Raw genomic sequence first — 21,654 nt, 5'->3', positions numbered from 1 at the left:
ACACAGCTTTCGGTCTGAAGTAGAGATGAACTTTGGCTGACAGGGTGACACCTCACAGACAACAAGCTGCAGCGGCCATTACAGTCTTTCCTTCACAGCTTTTCCACTAAGAGCATTAGTGTGAAAGGTGACAAATACTGTGGTGGTCAGGGGAACCCCAGATGTTTTTAGGTCACATTAAAATCACACTCCATGTAGATGTTAAAACTGTCATATTGTTTATATGTTCCATCAAAGCTAACATGGTCATATCGCCCAAACTGAACCAAGTATGAACTTTCACATCATTATCAGCTCTAAAACACTTTCTGAATAACTTATGAAGGAATAAATCTGAAGTAAGAACAAATATGAACAGTTAAACTTTCTGACTTCGAATGAAATTTATTCTTGTGACTTCCAGCTGTTGAAATTGGATGAAAATACTTTCAGTGACAATAACAAAAGTTTCAGTCAGTCCTAAAAGTTTCTGACATGGAGTCTTGGAGAGCTACTTGGGATGAAAATCAAACATACGGCTCCAGGGGCTCTTCATCAGACCAGGCTCAACAGCACACCAGAACAGTAACTATTGAGATCCCTTTGATCGTATTGCATTTGAAAAATACCATGCACAAAGGTTTACACGTTTTAGAAATACAAGCTAAAGTTCTGACCAGAGTTGATGAAACAAATCCCCATGAAGATGTGAAGAGGGCTTTTACAGCAAGCCACATTGTTTGTTGTTTTAAACATTCCTCCAGTATGCTATGAGTTTCCTAACTTAGCCATGAGACTTATTTTAGAGTGAACCCCTGGCCAGGCGTGACGTCAATCAGAGGACTGAAAGCTGCACTTGAAAAAGACTTTAAATCCCTTTATAAAGGGGAGCGTTTCTTTTAGACACGACCTTTTCTGACTTCTAGAAGTCTAGATATTTCACACACAGACGCCTTTGAAGACTAAATCTGACCAAACTAGTGACTGGAGAGAGACTGGAAGCTGTTAAACATCAGTAATTACAGCAGAAACTAAACTGTGTTAAACTGATGCATGCCGTGTACATAATAAACACATACAAATATTGAAATTATTTAATGATATATATATGAGTGCTATCAACGGCAGCTGAAAACAGTATTTGTTCGTCTTGCATGAATGTCGTCCATCTTGAAAGCCTCTTGAAAGCCTCACTCTTTATACAACTTAAAGGTACAATTTAGACAACCAATCTAAAACAAAAATATCAGAGGATTGTAAGCATAATGTTGCCCCGTGTTAGAAAATGTATCATCAATTGAAACTTTTGCACTCAAATCTTGTTTCTGTTAGTTTGCGTGTTCTAACATCATTCCATGCTGGAAAATAAATATTGAAATGCATCATTAAAAGATCCAGAGTAGTTTGATATTTATGATGATGATCCCTTGTGAATTTCTAGAAGATCTTGAATTAAAACTTGTTTCAGGAGCAACATTTTAAAAGCTAAGTGGTTCTTGCTCAGTATACATTTTCTCAACAGTAATATACAAATCCCTCTTGTCCCTTGAAACCTCAGAGCTATAAAACCTGATGGCCTTTAAATCTGAACTGTTACGCAGACGCAGGTGCCTGTTTGGACAACTTCCAAAAGTTCCTTAAGGTTTGCATGCACAGCCATGCACATCTTGCGGCGGCTACTGGCCCAGCATGCTTTTCCAATGAATGTTTTTTCTAGAAACCAGTAAGGTTTCAATGTGTTTAGTTGGTTTTGTTTGGTGTGGGTCAAAAAGTCTACATACCTTATCCCACTTACATGAAAGTGGAAGAAAATGACAATTTGCTCAACTTATTCAGCAAGAAAAACATCTCTGTTTCATCAGATACGTTGGTGAATTAATCCCAACAGGGCCACTAGTCCTCAGGGAGTGTGCCTCAGGTGAATGTGCAGGTCATCATTTGAAGCACTCAGCTATGCAACAGTCGCTTAATACCTTCCCATATTTGCATGGAGCCATTATGCTTTCAGTAAATACAAAAAGAAAGCACTGACACTTTCTTAGAAAATATCCTGGCAGCAGAGTCGGCAGTGAACACCAAACAGGACTGTGTAGCAACTCTCCAGACCTGTGGGATGTGCACTTCTTCTAACTTTATGGCACTGTTGAAACTTCTCGTGAACTCGAATTACTTTTGTTAAAAGATTTATATGTGTTGTGTCACACTGGTTTAAAATTTATTACACAGCACTCAGAGTGGAGGTCGCCTCTGACATTTAACAATCAAAGCTGTTCAACTCAAAGAACTTATTCGATAATTCCTTTAAAACTGCCATTATATAGCACAATTAAGTAACTATGTAACCTTCAATTGTTATAAAATGTTGTAGAGCATATCGCAAACATTACTTTGACACTTTGAAATTGAAATCTGTCTCTTTAAGAAACTCTTGCCATTTCTGACACTTTAGCACGTCATCACAACAATTCTTCTCATTTTGTTGTTAACAAATTGAGTTTTGTCGCTAACGATCATCGCCAATGGTCTTTAGCGACACATATTACTTCTCATTGGCATGAGAAGTAATATATGTTGATTTCAGTAGACTCGCAGTTCCACCAGACGTTTGCTAATTGGTGATGCAGCTAGTCTGGAGGAGATTCAAGGATTTCTCAAAAAATGCATTAAATAATCAAAGCAACACTCCAGGTATGTTTTAGACGAGGGAACAACATTATCACGTAAAGCTCAAAACAGTCAATTCTACACAACCCTTTAGAAAAATAAAAAAATCTTCACAAAATATGTTGTACAAAACAATACTTTCTTTTTCTGTTTTTGTGGCAATTTTCTCACATTGATGTCGCATGTCAACTGAAGGATAAAAGCACACGTCTGATGCATCAGCTCAGAGTTAATGATCTATAATGAGACGTTGCAACACATGACCTATAGACGCATGCAGAAGATATGAACGGCTCCATGCATGTCTTTAATGTTTCACAGGAAAACGAGCCTCTCAGTCAGCTGGGTCTAATGTGCACAGCGCTTAATGGGAGCTTTATTGATCCGCCGCCACAGATCCACAGCATCCCACAGGACGGTTAACCAGGAGTGACTCAGCGGTCAGCACCTCGTGGTTGACCTGGTGGTTGCTATGCTGCCGTAGCCAAAGCTGGTGCCTTTGTTTTATGTAACGTTAAATACCAATATGGCTATTATACTATTATTACTGCTTTCAATTATGGTACTGAAGTAAAAGTCTGAAAGAAACAAACAAAATTAATTGGGACAGTGTTTAATTGACATCATTACATGGCTTCTGTTAAACATCTTGCTACAGCTGTACAGCCGGTGAATAATTAAAGGATGTTTAGAGCAAACAAGCAAAAAATAATAAACTAACAGAGCTAGTGATTTGAGCTCTTTAAGCTGCATCCTCCTGATGGAAAGCCCTGCAGGTGAGCCAGGTCTGTTATCACAGCCCTGAGATGTGAGCTCCTGGTACACAAAACCAGCTTTGTGTGCTTCTGATCAGCTTCTAAATACAACTCAGGAAACAGCATCAGCTGCTAAAAAGCTCAGCCAGGCTTTTTCCCTCTGGTATTGAAACAAAAAAAAACAAAAACAAAAAAAAAGCCCAAGCCCAGTGATTCACTTATCCTCAGAGTTTTCCATTACCCATCCTTAACAGCCAGTTAACCACTTGTTGCTTTAGAAAATGATAACAAAAATCAAAACATAAAATCAATTTATGCTTAGCTGAAGCTCTAATAAAAGTAACCAGTATTTATGCTTTATATAAACAAGAAAATAGTTTAAAAACAAAAATAAATGTTACTTTATAAATGTTCTAGGGACTCTACTGCAATAAAGTATCGCAATTTCAAGTGTAAGCTTTCCGTAGTTCACAAACTGAATCCAAAAACAGTAAAAATCAATTTTTCAAGCTGAGATTGTTGAACTTCAACCACATTTCACTGAGTAGCTCCACCTTCATGAGCTCTGAAATTTCAGAACTGAAGCTGAACAGAAACAGGCATTATATTTCCTCTATGAGCTTGTGTCTGTGTTTGAGTTTGCAGTCGAGTACCGAAGTGTTTCTGGATGAACGCAGCAGAGAGTTTGGGAGCAATTAATTATCCCACAATACAAAAGTAGCATCTGGCACAAAACTGGCAACGTAAGTAGCACAAAACTGGCAACGTAAACAAAGCCAGTGACACATAAGCACATTCTCATGCAGTCTATAATGTTCTTATAACATGCTTAACTTGTGTTTTAAAAAGGGAAAATCATTTTCATGAAAAAAGTATAATAATCAGAAAAAAGACAAAGTAACAGATAAAATGTTGCTATTAGGAAAAGCTAAATTTGTAATAAAGACAGCTGCATAAAAGAGCATAAAGGTGGAGGCTGTTTCTTGAATTACAGGCAGTAACATAACCTTTCTAGACACACACATACAATAATCTATCTTCACAAGCACTTTGCATTGACTTCCACTTATTTATTTTTTTATTAATTTCTATAGCCTGATCCAAAAACAGCTCTTCTTCTTATGGGGCCCATAGCATGGGTAGTGGGTCCCCACAACATAGGATTTGTTGCAAAATTGGACCTTATAAGGTGTGAAATGCTAAAACACACATACACACACAAGCGCACGCAAACACACACAACTCGTGTGTTCATGCTCGGACAAACTGATTTATGTAATCCAATGTTGTCCGTCACATGATAAGTGAGAACAAGCCCCGCTGCAGGGGTTGCTTCCAGGAAGCAGCGGTTATCTCAGTGACGATCACATGATGACAAGTCCTCCTCCTCCTCCTTATGCTGCTGGTGGTGGTACGCGCATAAAAATATCAGATCAATCACTAAAAGGCCTGGCCTAAATAAATACAAACAACAACATATAAACAGCATATTGAATGTATATTGATATAAATTTGTTATAAAAGTATTACTGATTGCAATTTAAAAATTAGGTAACTTTATGTTATTAAAGATAAAGTTTAAACAGTAATGATTTCTTGGTTAATGACTAGTTGTCATAACAAAGACATTTTGAATAATGTCAACTTTGTATTAAGTGTCATAATTTACCGAATGACGCTTTATGACAACAGTCATAAATATTCATGAAGGCTTATTCATGTCCATGACATGTGTCATGTCATGTTTATGAAAGTGTCATAACAGACTTATTCACCCCCCTTCAAATAAAGTGTTACCCGTTTTTCCCCCATCAGTGTCATCATGGACCGGACTAAACATGGCTGCACAACAAAAGAAAAGCAGGGGAAATGTCTTCAGTTCGTATATTCCCATCATCGGTCTGACCTTTCAGGCTGTTTGAGGAACCAAAAATTAGATGTAACTTGTAATGTGAGAGGTTACAGCCAACGAGAGGAAGCTACAGAGACCCTACAGAGTGGAGCCGAACGGTCTGCTCCTCATAGTCTAACAGAGGAAGTACAGTGAGTAATATTACTGCTGTGATGTAGAGAAGAGCCCAGAGACAAGCAGATGGTGCAATCCTAGAGCTGCTACTCTGATTTAGCACAAAAACTTCCCTCTTCTTCCTGAATAATAAACACATACGTATATGGTATCTGAAAGGCCATTTAATGTGATTGCATACATAAATCACATCTCATCTGTGGACTGATTACATGTATAAACTAATTACTATGAAAATGGTACATCTTGTCATGGTAAATGCAAGAAACGCACTAAATAAGAGCAATTTAGTGCACGAAATAAGCTGTCGAACAGAAGTTTACACATTGATCATCTCTAGCTAATGACCAGCTGCATGGAAATTAAAAAACCTTTTTCTGATCAGTGAAGGCACCATACAGAGAACTAGATAGCAACAAGCACTCGTGGGAGGAAGGCTCTTATATCTTTTCGTATTATAATTCTGAAAGAATAAACATGACGGATTTAGATTCGACGGTGTGGGGGTTAGGCTGTCTGTCCTGTGTGTCTTTTGTTGTCCTGGGATTGAGTGACCACCTGTCTGGTGTTTCCCCTGCTTCTTAATGAATGCTAGAGAGGTATTATATATGTGCCAAATTCATATTAGTGAATATCTGTCTGGTACTTACTACTTTGTGATATCAAAAGTGCTGAATATGTAAAATATAGCAGTGGGTCTTTATTAAGACTCTTAATAGAGTTAACTTAATTAATCGGAATTAATTGCATCATATATTGATCAATTAATTTTTGAATTAAATAATTCAAAAATTCTTCATGCAATTATTGAATAAATAAACATATGAGCTCAACAACAAAGATATTTGTGTTATTTAGGTTATTCAACCATCAAAGTGCTATTATGCCTGTTCAGCTTTCAAGTGTTTCAGGAACCTCTGATCATTCATGCAACTTCCTTTAAAAAAAAACTTCTTTAGAAATGTGGCCTGTGTTTGTTGACATTAGCTGTGATGCTGCAACACGTTTAGCATTGAGATTGTATTTTAGGCTTGAACAGCTTCGTTGACAAGCCAACTTTCATGTTGGGAACTAGCATTTTTTAAGCTATTATACGAAGGTGTGAATTATATAAGTAACTAATTTGATGGCACCAGAAAGCAAAAAGGTCTTTTCTATTTTTAGTTGCATTTATTTTTATGAATTTATCTTTTTTTTTTATTATTGCTCTAAATTTTTAATGAAAGTGTATAATGTTTTCCTCCAAATCCCAGTGTCTGAACCTGCAGCGGTTCTTGTCAGTCTTTGCCTGCTGCACATCAATCCGGTTCAGCTGCATTCATTGCTTGACTCTCTGTCTGAACAACAGACCTGCAGGATAAAATGTCCACTTCACTGCTAAATGAGAAATGTTATGAAAGTTTTTCATGGTTTCCAAAAGTGATCTAGATTCTGGAGGCAGTTCAAGTCAGGTGAGGTTTACAGCACCAGATGCTACTAATGATGCTACTTAGGACAAAGCTGCTGAATTTCCTGCATGAAATCAAAAAGTTATCTGTTTGCCATATTTCCCCCTAATGACTGTTTATGGAAACCTTCATACTTTCATCTGATTGAATAACTTCATATCTGCACATGTTGTGCAGACTTGGAGCAGGCGACCGAATCAATTTTTCATCATCTTGTTCTAACAATTTAATAGAGAATGGACAAACTTACTTCTAAGCTACACGAACATGTTAAAAGTTTTCACAATCATATTTGTTACACTCATGATTTTTATTTTTTCCCCCTTTCTGTACAGTCCAACACTATTTGCCATTCAAAAAAATAAAACTTCCCTGTTTTGTGCAAACATAAATCTCAGGGACTGTTTTTTGTCGAGTTGGAGGAGTCAAGGAGAGGAGGTGTGATTCATACCTAAAAGTGAAAATTTCAGCTCAGATTTTATTTTGTGATATGCAAAATATACGAGCTTATTGTTCAACATAATAAAAACTAACATAACATAAAATTTCTTGTTTTAGAATGCACAATGTGACTTAAAAAATAATATATTAACCTACTAGTTATATTAAATTAGTTGAAAAGGAGAGCTATTAGTAGAAGCCCAAGACCACATTCAAAATACATGTTTGTGATTTTCACGACGTTCAAAAAACCAACTATAATTAACACAGACATTTCTAAGTGAGCTGTTTGTTTCTTACATTCTTATTAAAACTTTTATACTACTTTTACTTAAGTTTTTGCTATGTCTCACTATTTACCTAAATAAACTTGAAGTTAACTTCACCGTTGCTGCCAAAATTAAACAACTATAATTCGTTTCTGACACTTTGTCAGCTCTTTTTCGGGTTTTTCTAGTTCAATCTTATTATATTTGAAATTCACTGTGCATTTCAGCTTTTTATTTTAAATACTGAAACAAAAACATAATTGAATTTTTGACTCCCTTAAAAATTAGATGCTACATCTCAAGAGGTTATCCCCAAAATAAATAAATTAAAATTAAATAAACACAATGGAATTACTACTTTATATATACTTTTTATATATACTTTTTATATATATATATATATATATATATATATATATATATATATATTTTACTTAAAAGTGTTTCAACTTGCAATAAATATCAAATTCAGGTATTTAAAATAAATAAACAAAACTGTTGCTTATTATTTTTGGACCAACAATTATTTAAATTAACTGAAATATTAGACAATATATTGATAAAGAAAAAAAATCATACCATTAGTGCCATAAACTTAACTCAGTATAAATGTATCACAATTTATTAATTCTATTGCTAACCTATAAATAAATAAAAATCGATAGCTGAAAAAGCTTTAACAATGAACGGATTTTATCTCTGATAACTTGAAAGAGTGCATATATATACTTAAGCTTATAAATAAAAGTTTTTACCACGTGAATATATCTTTTGTGAATCAGCGGTGTGATTTGAACAGGTTTAAACTGCTTTCATAAAACTTGGCGGCAGCGAGAGTTACTAACATGATCGCCTCCGTTTGGTATCAGTCAAACCAAACACGCACTCACGCAGTGTACAGGAAACTATTAAAAACACATTCCCAGACTCTAAACACCAGGCTCCCTACATGGCGGCAACAAACATGGAATACCTCATGTAGAAGGCAGCTCCGAAATGTGACAAATCTGTCCTATGCCAGTTTCCTCCTCCAGCAAGGCCCACGCCCCGAGCCAGCACAGCCTCCTCACCACCGCCGCCGTCCCCGCCCCTCCTCTGGGCCTCCTTCAGTAGGCTGCATGTCTCTGGAGGTCGCCTCTGACGTCAGCAGCTCGACTGGGCAGAGTGCCAGCCCTGTGGGCCCTTGATGGATGTGGTCGGTCTGAGAAACAGTCTGCTGTGTGTGGAGCGCGCGGCACAAACTCAATTCGGCCCGCTCAAACACATCTAATGACCCGTAAAGACCCGACAGGCCCCCCTCACTCTCCCAGTCTTCTGCGTGTCACAAACTCCCACAATTAAAAAAAAAAAAAAAAAGATGCACGTGAAGTTGAGGTGTTTGAGCTGCAGAAGATCAGGATATTAAAAAGGACCTGCCTCTACCTTTGGGTCTGCTGAAAGCTACCTGAATGATCCCATGCGACGCTGACTGAGAGTCAAAAAGAGCAAACCTCCAACCAAGCAAAATTTTACAGAAATTACAACTGTGCGTCAGTGAAGCCGAGTGAAATCTGCTGATCCAATCAAAATGTTACAGTGATCCCGAGAGCTGCAGCCAGCGTCTCTGCATGCGTCGGTCTGTGTGTGGGACGGCTGTACCTGCAGGCCTGCTGCTGGTCTTCCTCTTCAGCCATCTGTCCAACGTCTCAGCACTCACGCTCTCCAACACAAATTCGTCCAGCATCTGCGGGTGCAGCGAGAGGTAGGCCTTCACTTTCTCATCTGTCAAGCCTGAAAAAAAAAACAAAAAAACACCAAACACATAAACAGCTGCTGGTTCTTGAATTGTTACCAGTTTACTCCCAACCAACAGATTGTTCGGGCATGTTGCATAAAAATTTACGGAAGTGCATGGGAAGCGCAGATAAGAGGCACAACAGTATTCATAGCTTTTCGACTTTCTCACAAACACTAATGGCAAACTAACACAACGTATTGCATAACTAGGCAGTGAAGGGAAAATGATGCAATGTTTTCAGAGAAGTAATCTGCTAAGTGTTTCTGACATTTGTGTTCTAGCCTCTTTATCCTGATAATTATAGCAAGATAAAACTAAACGTTTTGCACATTGTTCTTTACAAAATAGTTCCCAGTGAGCAATTGAATGAATTTGTGACAGATTTTCCATTGAATTCAAGCCTAAGTCTTTTTTCCTCTAAACTGCTTCTTGATTTCAGAAAAAATTATAATCAACATTTTAAAGCCATAAAATAATGGCCTTTCTTATTCTAATGTAATAAATATTAGAATCAACATTGTATTTTTAAAGCCATAGATAATGGAAAATCAACAAATCTGTTGTACTTGGAAAAGAAATTATATTTATATTTTAAAACATTTATAACACCTTCTTGTTAAACATTCGCTCAAAATATCCAAGAAATTATGAATGCAAATGTGGAATACTATATCAAATGACATAAAAACTAAACTCTTCATCAATACTTAAAATTATTTTGGGAAAAAAAAACTTATTCAAAATACATAACAAACATAAATAAATAAATAAATAAATAAATAAATAAATAAATTGTGCGACAAATTTGACTACATTTTAGTAAGATATCAAATTAATTGAATAAATTCCTTCCCTTTCTGTGCCATTTTGTATATGATCCTTTAAGTTTAAATTTCAGACGGTTGAACAGATTTGTTGTATTTTTTAAAACCGTGCTTGTGTGTTAAAATCGAGAGTTTTCCCACACAGAAAAAGGCGTCTCGACATTTTTGTTTAGTAAGCACTGCTGGTCATTTCATCCTTCCCTCATTTCGTACCTTTGCAGTTTTGATTGTTTCATGCCCGACTGGCGCTGTCTACCGCGGGTTGTTTTGAACTGAACATGCGTCAGTTCACACTCGCCAGGGTGACGCTTTGGCCACTGTTCCTCTGCTCTTTATTGCTTTTTTTTTTGCAAATGCTGACGTTTCAAAGCAAGACCACACATCACATGTGGGTTGAGCCATCCTCAGGGGTGGAAGTGTGAATCAGGAGAGCATATGTTTTATAAAAACCAAATATACCAAAATGTTAACTGAAAATTAAAAAAATTATTTTGATTCCTTACAACAGCTTGATTCTATTGTTGTCTTGCTGAATATTTAGGGTTATTAACCTGTTGGAAGGTAAAATGTTATCTTTTGCAATCTCTAACAAGTCTATATTTATCTCCATCCATCTTCCCATCAACTCTTTCCTCCTTTCAGGATTGTGGCAAACTACGAGTGGAATTCCTTTAACATCGATTTTCTTCTCATCACTTTTCCATTAATGAGTTTTCTTGGACCTCTTGGCTACTTTTCTAATAAACGCTCTCCTTGCCTGGCATTTTATTGTACTTATTTTGGTCTATCACATAAAATTTAACCCAAAGGCACACTGGAAATTGTGTTTGAAGCTTTACAAAATATGTAAAAGGTTCAAAAGGTATGAATAATTTTGCAACCAAACTGGATTGCAGAGTGTATCCTTAAACATGTCATCAGAAAACCTTTGTGTTGCAGACACCAGGTTTTATCTAAAACCTCAGATGGGCCGACTAGCTCTCTTATGTTTCCTGCAAAGCCTCAAAACACAGGCATGACGATACAGGATGACTTGCATGTGCTCAATAACCAATTAGGTTCTTGAGAGCTCACTAAGTGCTGCTGTTTACTGATGTTGTTGTCAGAAAAAAAGCCATTTGTCAGATCATTGACGAGAGAAAGTTGTTTTAATGAAAGGTCTGCCTGTGAGAAGAATTCGCACTCAGAAACCATAACCATTTGGGTCATCCGCGCAAATGGACTGCAGAGTCAAGCAGAACCGCGGCTCCATCTTTAAGTTTTACCATGTTACTGAGACAAGAGTGAAAACAACCACTTGGTCCATTCATTGCCATTTACTCAGCTATAACTTAGCCAAAACACTAACGCAGACTGTGAGTTTGTGAGACGTCAAAACTTCACTAGAACCGAAAGTCAATCTGGAACACAAATTTGTGTCAACGCAACAATAACCTCAGGGAAGCAACTGTTGCTGCTGCCAACATGAAGGAAGGATTTATAAGGACATTTGCAAACGATTTGAAGTACTACATTTTATAGCGAGAAAGAATGTTTATAAGTGGAAAATACTGAACCCAAATGCCAATTTCCCCAGGGCTGAATGTTTCGGGATGTTCACCTCAAGTCAAACCCAGCTATGTGTGCTTGTGTGTGTGCGTGTGCATGCGTGTGTGCGCGTGTGTGTAGGCCATGAGTTCCACTTCTCAATTTTCCGCCATTCTTTGGTGGGTTTACTGGTATTTTTGGGAGGTATTGTCCAGTTCTGCTTCAATTTTAATATTTTTACAGATGTTCTCACGTTTCTCCAGCACCCTCTAATATGACAGATGATGGATTTTGCCTATGATGGTGATCCGACAAGGTTCTGCTACAGCAAAGCACCCCCAAAGCATGACACTTCCACCTCCATGCTTCACTACTGCTATATGTTTCAATCTGCTGTCTAAATAATCCAGTTGTGGACTCATCTGTCAAAAGAAAATTATTACAGAAATCATGCTTATTTTTCTACATTCTCACATGCAACCTTCAGTCTGGCCTTTGTGGGGGGTTTTTTAGAGAGCAAAGGTTTCATTCTTGCACATGTTTCATGGAATTCAAAATTGTGCAATCTCTTTCTAATTGTACAAGAATGAACTTTCACATACTTTCAAAGACTTTGAATGTCTTGACAGAACATCACAGCAGCTATTGCTAAGTCGACTGATTAATTCAGATGCCTTTCCAGGCGAGGTTTCTCTTTTGATTCAAGGTTGAATGCATTACCCATTTGAATTTACAATAAAACATAAAACTTTACAGAGTGGTCCCAACAAGTTACATTTCAAAACTAAATAACTATTAACTGTATTTTTTTGTTGGGCAGAAAATACATGATTTTACTCTGATTAAAAATTAAACACTTCAGCGTCTTTTTTAACCGTGGCAATGTCTCTGTGTATGTCGTTTAATATTGTTCTTGGTGGTCATTAATAATGTAAATACATCAGAAAATTTAAAAGACATAAAATATCTCGTTTTATAAACCCGTTTTTTACTGTATCGTTCTATTGTCCACTTTGCAACTTTAATATATTTTCGAGACTACTTACTACCCATCTCTATATTAGTCACCATGAGTTCCTCTGTAGAGAAAAGTAAGGCTAATGTAGCACCATATGTCTCACAGCTGGAAGTGGATCATGAAACACCACAATCATTGCAGAGTTACTTACAAATTTACAAAAACATTGCTGGAAAAAAAAAACCTGAAAAAGTTCTAAGTTAGTTTAGTCAAAATCCAACTTTCAGACTGGTTGAAATAGAACAGTGGAGCCAAAAAATCTGAAGGAATAATCAGAAAACAATCAATAAAAGTGTTGTTTCTGACTAATAATAAATGAAGTGTCACATTTTAGAAAAAAGTAGTATAAAAAAAGGAAAAATTGCTCAATGAATAAAAAACAAGTCAGATGGGAGACCTGAAAGCGTTTTAATTTAAGGTGCACTCCTATTGTATGTGCTGTCAGATAACATAAATATACTGACTGGTGTGTTCAGACGGCCCTGATTGTTGTTATGACGCTTTCTCACGGAAAGCCTGGTTATCAGCTGTATCAGTGCAGACTCAACCTTCGCTATGATTCACAGCAGAACAAGCAGCTGGAAGCCATGTGTCCTGACAGCAAACACACACATGTAATGTGAAGCACTGCAGATATAAAGCTACGGGCGCTTGCGTAAAGCAGAACTACACGAGGGACACAGGCAGAACAGAAGTTTTAATTATCGGATCAGACTTTTAAAGAAGGAAACTTCGATCGGTGGCAATGACCTCTTCAGACTAAAAACAAATTTGTCACATAAAAAACTAATAAGGGATGCTTTTAGTCATCTGAAGAAACAAAGTTTGATCATTTCACTCAGTCTGTTACAAATATGCTAACACACGCTTACTATTGCACTAATTGAAATAGATCATAGCTCTACAGCTAAAACTACCACATTTAATTGCAGCAATGATGGACCAGAAAGCAAGCTCATATCACACTATTTTGAAGCATCTTCGAACAAAGGTTAAAAGGATAAATAGGTTTAGTTTAGCTTAATTTAACTTACCAGCCATAAAGACTCTTTCAAAAGTAAATTTAAAAAGTGATTTTCTTAGCGTGGTTTTTATCCACACTTGTTTAATTGAGGATGCTTTAGCTCTAAATGTCACCAAAACTACTGAGTTGTGCTCTACAGGCAAGGGTAAATTATCAGATAGTTTTCTTAAGCCTTTGATCACCCAAGGCCAGGCAGTGGAGCAGGCTAAGTCCTTTACATATATCTTTTCCCAGCATGTGGGCCACGTTTACAAAAAAAGCTACACCTGCTGAGGAAAATGAATGCATTCCATGTTAATGAAAATGTTCTGGAATTGGTTTACAGGTCATTGATTGAATTCATATTGAATATATCCACCTGGTATAATTTCACAACAATGAAGAAAAAAAAAAAAGACATCTCACCATCGTTAACCAGTCTAGTAAGATTATGGGTCCAGTTCTAAGCCCTCTGAGTTGTACAATGTCTTTGTGGTCAGGAAATCAGTCACATTCCCCTCCAGCTTCAGACAGTTCCCCTGGCCAGGAAATGCATTCATAAAAAATAATTTGTTCCTAATGCAATCGCCCTATTTAAGATATATTACCCATTTTAGGACTGTTTTAACTTGGTTGATTTGTGTGATTGTGGGCTTTATTAGCACTTATTGTGTCTTTGTCTATTTTCTCTCAACTTGAATGTATGCGTTTTTAACGTGGAGCCCAGTTAAAGAAGAATTTCTGTCACCTTTGCGAAAAATATGAAAACCTTTTTATTCCTATTGCACAATTTTGCACTGCACACATAAAATCCAGAGAAAATTTACTGATCTTTGTGGATGCAGCATCATAAAATCCAAAGATGTTCAGGATCTTTCCAAGCAAAAATGATTTGATTTGTTTCCTCAGAAATATTTTGATCTGCAAAAGATAGCTCAAACTACACTGAATGTGTGTGAGGGCGTATGTGGCTCTAGCGACCTTGTGGCTGCAGACGAATGAGGCGAATAGAGTAGGGGGTAGGACAGGAGTCAGGAGTTGGAGGAGGGCGATACAGTCTGACACTGTCCAGACACAAGGCACCGCTCTTTAAGTGTGCAATGCCTCACGAGACTCCTGGCTGGCTCTGACGCACATCGGGAGAATTAAGCTTAATAAATCAAAAAAAAAGTTCATGGGGAATGGGGTGAAGGTAGCTGCAGGGGACGGAGAGGAAGACTGAGAGAAATAGAAAGGGAGCCGTGTATCACTGGCCTATTTTCAAATGTTCCGAGAAAATTTTTTTGCAAGGTTGTAACGTGCATTTATGATTATAACGTTTGTACATTTAAAGTAAGTATCTATCAGTACACATGAGTAAAACCAGTCAAATGCCTCATATCGACATGGAAAGGACAAGCAGTTGTGCAGCAACCTATCAAGCCCTCATTTCTTTTTTGACCATTAAGTCAGTTATGAGCTGTGAGCAACAAACAGTATCGGTATACTGAGTTACAAAATCAAATTACATTAACTTTGTGTTTTATGACAGGGAATAAAGCAAAACCCCAATTCAGTTTTTTTCTTTTTGTTATAGGAACATGTTGTCAAAAACATAAACAGCAAAAAAAAATGCGGTTATACATTTCCAAACTTGACAAAAACCCTTTCTCTTGAAGATGAAAATATCATATATCCTAGTATTTTTTTCAGGAAGGTCTGACAAAATTAAAGGAATGACACACCTCAAATCCACAAACCATTGTTTTATGTTCAGTTTATGACTCTTAAAGGCCTTTTTAATGTGAACACCGACTAATAAGATGACATGCTAAGGTACAAGCAGATCTATTTTTCCCTGGTTCAAATTGGTTAATGTTTGGAATCACATTATTGTACATTATCACATTATTGTAATTCCTAATAGCAAAGCTATGACCTGTTCTGGAAAGAACACCTTAATTGTTTTAATCATTGATTTTTTTAAAAATTATTATTTAAGAAGAAGTTTTTGCATGTTCAGATCTTCCGATGGGCCTTTATGAAGATGTTTATGGTGGGATAATCATGAGTAAAAATGCCACTTTGTACCCGAGTGGTACATTATTTATGCTTTAAAAAAAATCATTTTGTTATTCCACTATAATGGGAGAGAAACATAAGCTAGTTAGCCAGCTGGGCTAACTGCTCAGCTAGCCAACATGCAGTCAGCTGCTTAAAGACAGACACTTAGCTCTTAGCTTTCCAATGCTAACCAGATGTTAAAAACTGTGTTAATCTCATGAACATAAGTTGGTTTCCACACAATGGCTGTTTTTTTTTCTTCCAAATGTGAGCAAAAAGTGGAGCAACCCTCTTTCAGTCAGTGTATAACAGCCAGTGGGGTAGGAGCTGCTAAGCTGCGCATAAAAAAGCACTTGGTGAAACTTGCTAATGCCTTTTCGGACACTAACTTTTAGTTTGTTTTATTTTTTTGTTTTTAATTTAATGTATTTGTCCCTTTCCAACATACAAGAGGAAAAAGTTAATTCCACTTATGCAGCTGGAATCATCCAATGAAATTAGGATTTTACATCCAACAGGTCAAAAGAAAAAATTATTAACACCAGTCTTTACCTATGTTTTTTGGCAGAAACTTTTATTCCTGTTAGTTTCTGCCAACATCTTTCCCCTCATTCATCAGAGTCTTCTAAGCCACGACTCAAGCTAATATGACCACAATGACACTACGAGCTGAGGAGTAAATGTCAGTGTGCTGGGCCGGCAACTGTGGCGGCTAATCAAAAGGTGCAGCCAGATCCGTCTCGCATGCTGTGTTCCTGAGTGGTTGACCCCACTGGGAACCACATGTACTCACTCAATCACAGGAGAGACTCCTGTGGTAGGTGCCATGACTTGGTCACTGGTTTGAGCTGGGATTTTCCTTTTATTTTCTCAGACCTCAGTCAAATTTTCCTTCCCACTTGGGCAGTGCTGCAGAAGGGAAAGGCGTCATCATGATAAGCAGAAAAAAAATGTTTCTGACTTGAATTAAGGAAAAAATGCTGAGATGTTGAACAAACAAGCGAAGTACAACAGTTAAAAAAAAAAAAAAAAAAAGAAAAGAAAAGAAAAGAGGGGGGCAAACTTGTAAATCTAAAACGTTCTTTAAATATTTTTTGTCACGTTTTCAAATTTTCTAAACTCAAAAGCCAAGCATTCCAAGAACTTTCTGCCAGATCTGTTCAGCTTTTCATGTTTACACAAGCATAAAATTGTCTGTTTAATTTGGACTGTGCAAAGTACACAGCAGGGCATAATAGTCATTCCCCTTAAATGTTTATGATAAAAGTTAAACAATGGTGGAAAAGATTAAGCACACTATCTTCAAGTATAAGATGTACTGCTTTGTTGTGAACGTATTTAAAAGTTTAAGGAAAAGCTGAATTAAAAAACGAAGTTCACGAGGAGACAAAATCACAACAAGCTTAAAATAAGTGTAAAAATAGTCTTGAACATTAGAAGTGAGGAACTGTGTATTTCTATTTAGAAATTGGATCTTATGTTAGACTTAATTATTGTTTGCCACTTGTGCCACTGGGAGCTTTTGGAAGGAGGTTTGAGGATTCTGACCAGCTTCGTTTGGGGAGGTCGGGGAAAATAAAAATATAGTAAACATTTAAACAGTTTCTGCTCTGCTTCATGTCTGCATGCCACATCAAGGCAACACAAACACTTCTAATTTCTCATCGGAACCATCTAATGGGTTTGTGTGGTTGCGTGGTTGTTTTTGTTTTAGGACTCTGGTTTAAATCCAGTCGCTTTTCTCTGGGCACTACAGCTTTTTCTCAGCCCAGTCCATAATAATGCACTTGTTAATGTTAATTAGTGACTCGAAATTCACTTTCTCAATTAGTGTGAGCAGGCGTGCACAGTTGTTTATTTGGTATGTACCTGGATCAGTTCGCACAAGAATTGGCCAGTTTTCATCTGAAATGGTCATGACGGGTTAAAGGCTTGTCAAAAACTCAAAAATCCTGTCTTTTCCCAATCAGTATGATTCCTTAGCGCATCCAAGTCTTGTGAACAACACTTTCAGTGAGGAAGTTGTTAATAAGGCAGGAAATCTCAATCGTGACATTTTCATAATCAGCGAGTGGTTAAAAATTAAGTTAGGGGAAGCACTAAAGGTGTGAAATACTATTTGAGGGTAAATTATTTTCTATATGTCAGTTGCATGTTTTGGTTTTTTCATATCTAACTCTTTTAGGTACAAAAAGGAAACCTGCCACATGACCCTAGTTTGACCACCTTCTGGACTTATGTGAAGCCAGTGACCTGGACTAAACTCCAGTAGATACAAAAAGGTTTTAGGCTGCAGCAAACTGAGACTTCAAACCTTACAGTGCTATGAAGTATCGTGGATTTGGAAATGTTGACACCTTCCTGGAAATAAAGTCGATCAGGATTCTCTCAGGAATTCACCCAACATGTATTGTTTAGAATTACTAATCTAGCTGTCCTAATTATGCTAATTACTAATTAGCAGAATTAGATAACTCCTAAGCTGCAATAAAATGTGCCATGCAACAAGTGTTGCTCATCAGCATTGCTGTAGCACAGAAACAAAACAACCTAATTTTACTTAATTTCGAAATTAAGTAAGATCAAGGTGAATTCAACCAAGCTGAACTGATGAAGTCCTAAAAACTCTATTTTATTTAGGAACACAGGCAGCAAAAGAAGAGCAAACGTAACATTCATCTTTAAATATAGATAACATGTCTCGGATGTAGCTGTTTAAATATAACTCTGATTTCATCCAAAAACCACGTCACTGATCACCAACACTCATTTAGACAAGTGTTTGTGAATAAACCTGAACAGGATAAAATAGGTACAGGAAAGGGTGACCACATATTTAATGTGTTTGATTTATATTTAAAAGATGGACTTTCCCAATTCTAACTTGGAAAATTAGAAATAACAGCAGAAAAAGTCTGAATTCCAACTTGGAAGCGTTAAAGGTCACAAGCGCCATCCAACATGGCTGCCACATGTACAAAACACATCAAAGTTGGAAGAGTGGAGGTTTGTTTTTTTCAATAAGCTGGAGGAAAACATAGCACTATAAAATTTCAACACGTGAACATGTTGCTTTCGTGTTTAAATGCATAAAACAGAACAAAAAAACATATCAGCTAGCAGTTAGCCACAACTATTGACAAATCCCACTGCTTTTCCCACTTGCAACTACAACTTGCTCAACTTAATTGCGACATTGAAGACAGTAAATGTGATCAACCAGGAAAACCGCAAACTTAATACTCAAGTTGAATAAGAAAAATGCAAATAAAAAAACTTTTAGAGCGAGTTTGATCAGACATGCAGAAATCAGTGTGTTGAGCATGCTTAGAAGTGCCTGGAGCCGAGTTGGCAGATGTTTCTATGGCTGACTCAGACTTGGGCTTCCTGAATAAAGGTCTGAGTTCATGCAGTGAGCTGTTGTTGCATAACACTTATCTTGACACCACACCCTGGGACTGGGAAGGAAAGGCCAAACCAGTAACAGTCCGTCTGGGTATCTGCCTCTTCACATCCAAGGTTCTTAATGAACCTGCTCTTAGTTGGACATAAATACATTTGTAAACAGCGTAGTTGGTATTTTTATACTGCCAGCACCATCTTGTAGTGTGAATATGGACTTTCAGGAGCGAAAACCCATTAAGAATGTTCCAGAATGGTAACGTCAGTGTACTCAGAATTTTAATTTATGAGCATTTTCATTCAGGAAATCAATTTAGAATAGTTTCATTTTATGTGGAAAACTTAGAGGTTTGTAGAGAAACTGTGAACGGAAATTTACAATAAAATCGTACCTTAGTAACTTTTAAAAGACTTCTTTGTTGAATGAGATTTTAGTTTTTTTGTTCTTGTCTATTTCTAGAGTGGCCAACAAAGCCATTACAGACATTTTGTGTTTTCGCAATTAGGGTAAAAACTTGATAAAAATCTTTATATAGGGCAAAATTACCCAGTTAAGATTTTATTGACCAAATATTTTAGAAATGGAACCCAATGTTAGGTACTTTAGCAGCATCTCAGTATTCTTACACTGTACATATAAAAAAAAGATAAATTAATTTTTCAGGCCAAGAGATTTCACACTTAGCAAAAAACTCGAAGGCAAAACTCCTGCAATACTTCAAGGGAACCTTCCACTGTAGCTGATATCAGTGTAGGAACTACAACTACTTAATTATTATTTATAGACATAATTATGGATGCCACCATCTATGGATTGATTTTTAAATTGATGAGCAGTGGGAGCCGACAGTATTGTGACAAAATCAAACAAGACAAAGGGGGCTAAAAAAAGAACAGCTAACAGCAACAGCCTTTAATGAAGCAGTGACTGCAATTTTTGTAGAGAAGTCTGTTTGGATGTGTAGTCAAAGCCAGGAAAGGTGGGATTGTAATGTGATGTGTGTCACTATCAGCACTGTTTGCTTCAGCTGTTGTTTACGTCTTGATTTACTGCGTTTGGCTTCTTCTGGTGCAGAAGTATGACGCATGTTTCACGCCTGTGAGGTAAAAGTCGAATGAAATGCAACACCATTGTTCAAACTGCAGATGCTTTGAAAACTATAGGCTACATAGTCAATTTAGTATGACATATGGAAGTGTCTGGGGTCAGAATTGGGGTATTTACACTGCCATTAAAAAGTTGGATGTGGGACGCATATGGAAGGGGAAAAACAAATTTGGGTCACATTCGCCTGCTTTGTGAACGCAGCAATGTTTTTATTAATGCAGCACAAATTTCTAGTTCTAATTTTACAATGGATCTGTGTCTTAAATCCACAGATTATCAAAATGCTTCCACACAGATGATATCAAAGTTATGGAGGCCTCTTTGGCAACCAAGCTCTGTCAGTCAATCCAATGTGGAGCATCCCCCACACTGGATTGACTGAACCCCCCCACCCACCCCAGCCTTTACTTACACTGTCACAGCTGCAACTTGCAGCATGTGTGCATCTTAGACATTGCTGCCTTAACGTACACAAAGGGGAAAATGCGAGTGTCTCTGACGTTCGTCGCATATTATCACCTCAGTGCAGTGAGGTCTGGGTGTTACAGCATGACGCTGCATCTTGTGGGTTGGGTTTAGTTGCATGTGGCGCATAATCTGCTTCAGAGCACACACATTATCAACGCAGCATGTATGCAGTGTTAATATGTCAGCTGGACGTATGAGAAAAATCCTTTTGGTATGGCTTAGGAGAAAAACATGTGGCCATTTATAAATTCTAATTGTGTAACAAGTTTCTTCCTTTGCTTGAGCCTACTGTGCTAATTTTATAAAGTGTGACATAAATGGATTAGCTGGTGTAGTCTTTTAACTCTAAACACTACAAAATAAAAACATCTTTAACATTTTTAACTATGAAGCCAAATGTAATCTGCAAACTTTAAAATATTCTAATAAACTTATGACACCCATAAAGGAAAAATAAGCATCGATTAGGACAACCTGAAAGCTAGCTAAAGCTGTATAATATTTAAGAGATTTTCTTCATCTCATCTAACCAAGATTATAAAAATGAAATTACATTTATACAAAGAAGTACATATACATGCTAAAAATTTACAGCGCAGCAGCTGTGGTTGTACTTAAGTTTGGAGTGGTTTGCTGAAAAGCAGCTCGTGGTTTGATAAGTCCTTCCGCCATAATGTTGTCTTCGCTAAAAGACACAAGAGTCATTTCAGGTCTCTGTGTGAGGCAGCCAACGTGCAGCACAGAGGTCTGACGCTCCAGAATATGTGTGCACTTATAACACATGACAAGGCTACTTTTCAAAAAGTGTCACAGAGGACAGAACACAAAACACAAGCATGAGCGCAGCTGAAACATCAGAAATGCTTTAGAATGACTCTTTTCTGAATTATCAACACACTCTC

The 21,654-nt window shown here is 37.1% G+C and overlaps 1 protein-coding gene and 1 long non-coding RNA gene across 8 annotated transcripts in view; one reads left to right on the top strand and one right to left on the bottom strand.

Annotated features, from left to right (window-relative positions):
* Window positions 1–21,654, top strand: part of LOC145555013 (uncharacterized) — a 273,441-nt gene that overhangs the window by 165,817 nt on the left and 85,970 nt on the right. The window lies entirely within an intron of this gene.
* The window catches only part of pde10a (phosphodiesterase 10A), an 83,440-nt gene that overhangs the window by 23,138 nt on the left and 38,648 nt on the right, over window positions 1–21,654 (bottom strand). For all 7 annotated transcript variants that reach the window (XM_017309053.2, XM_008429944.3, XM_008429947.3 and 4 more), the window contains one exon: window positions 9,221–9,352. In XM_017309053.2, the coding sequence (XP_017164542.1) occupies window positions 9,221–9,352 (132 nt within the window). The remainder of the gene's footprint in view (window positions 1–9,220; window positions 9,353–21,654) is intronic.

Source organism: Poecilia reticulata, chromosome 15 (assembly GCF_904066995.2).
Source record: "Poecilia reticulata chromosome 15, P_reticulata-male-v2, whole genome shotgun sequence".
Classification (NCBI taxonomy): Eukaryota; Metazoa; Chordata; class Actinopteri; order Cyprinodontiformes; family Poeciliidae; genus Poecilia; species Poecilia reticulata.
This window is presented reverse-complemented; position numbering and strand designations above follow the sequence as displayed.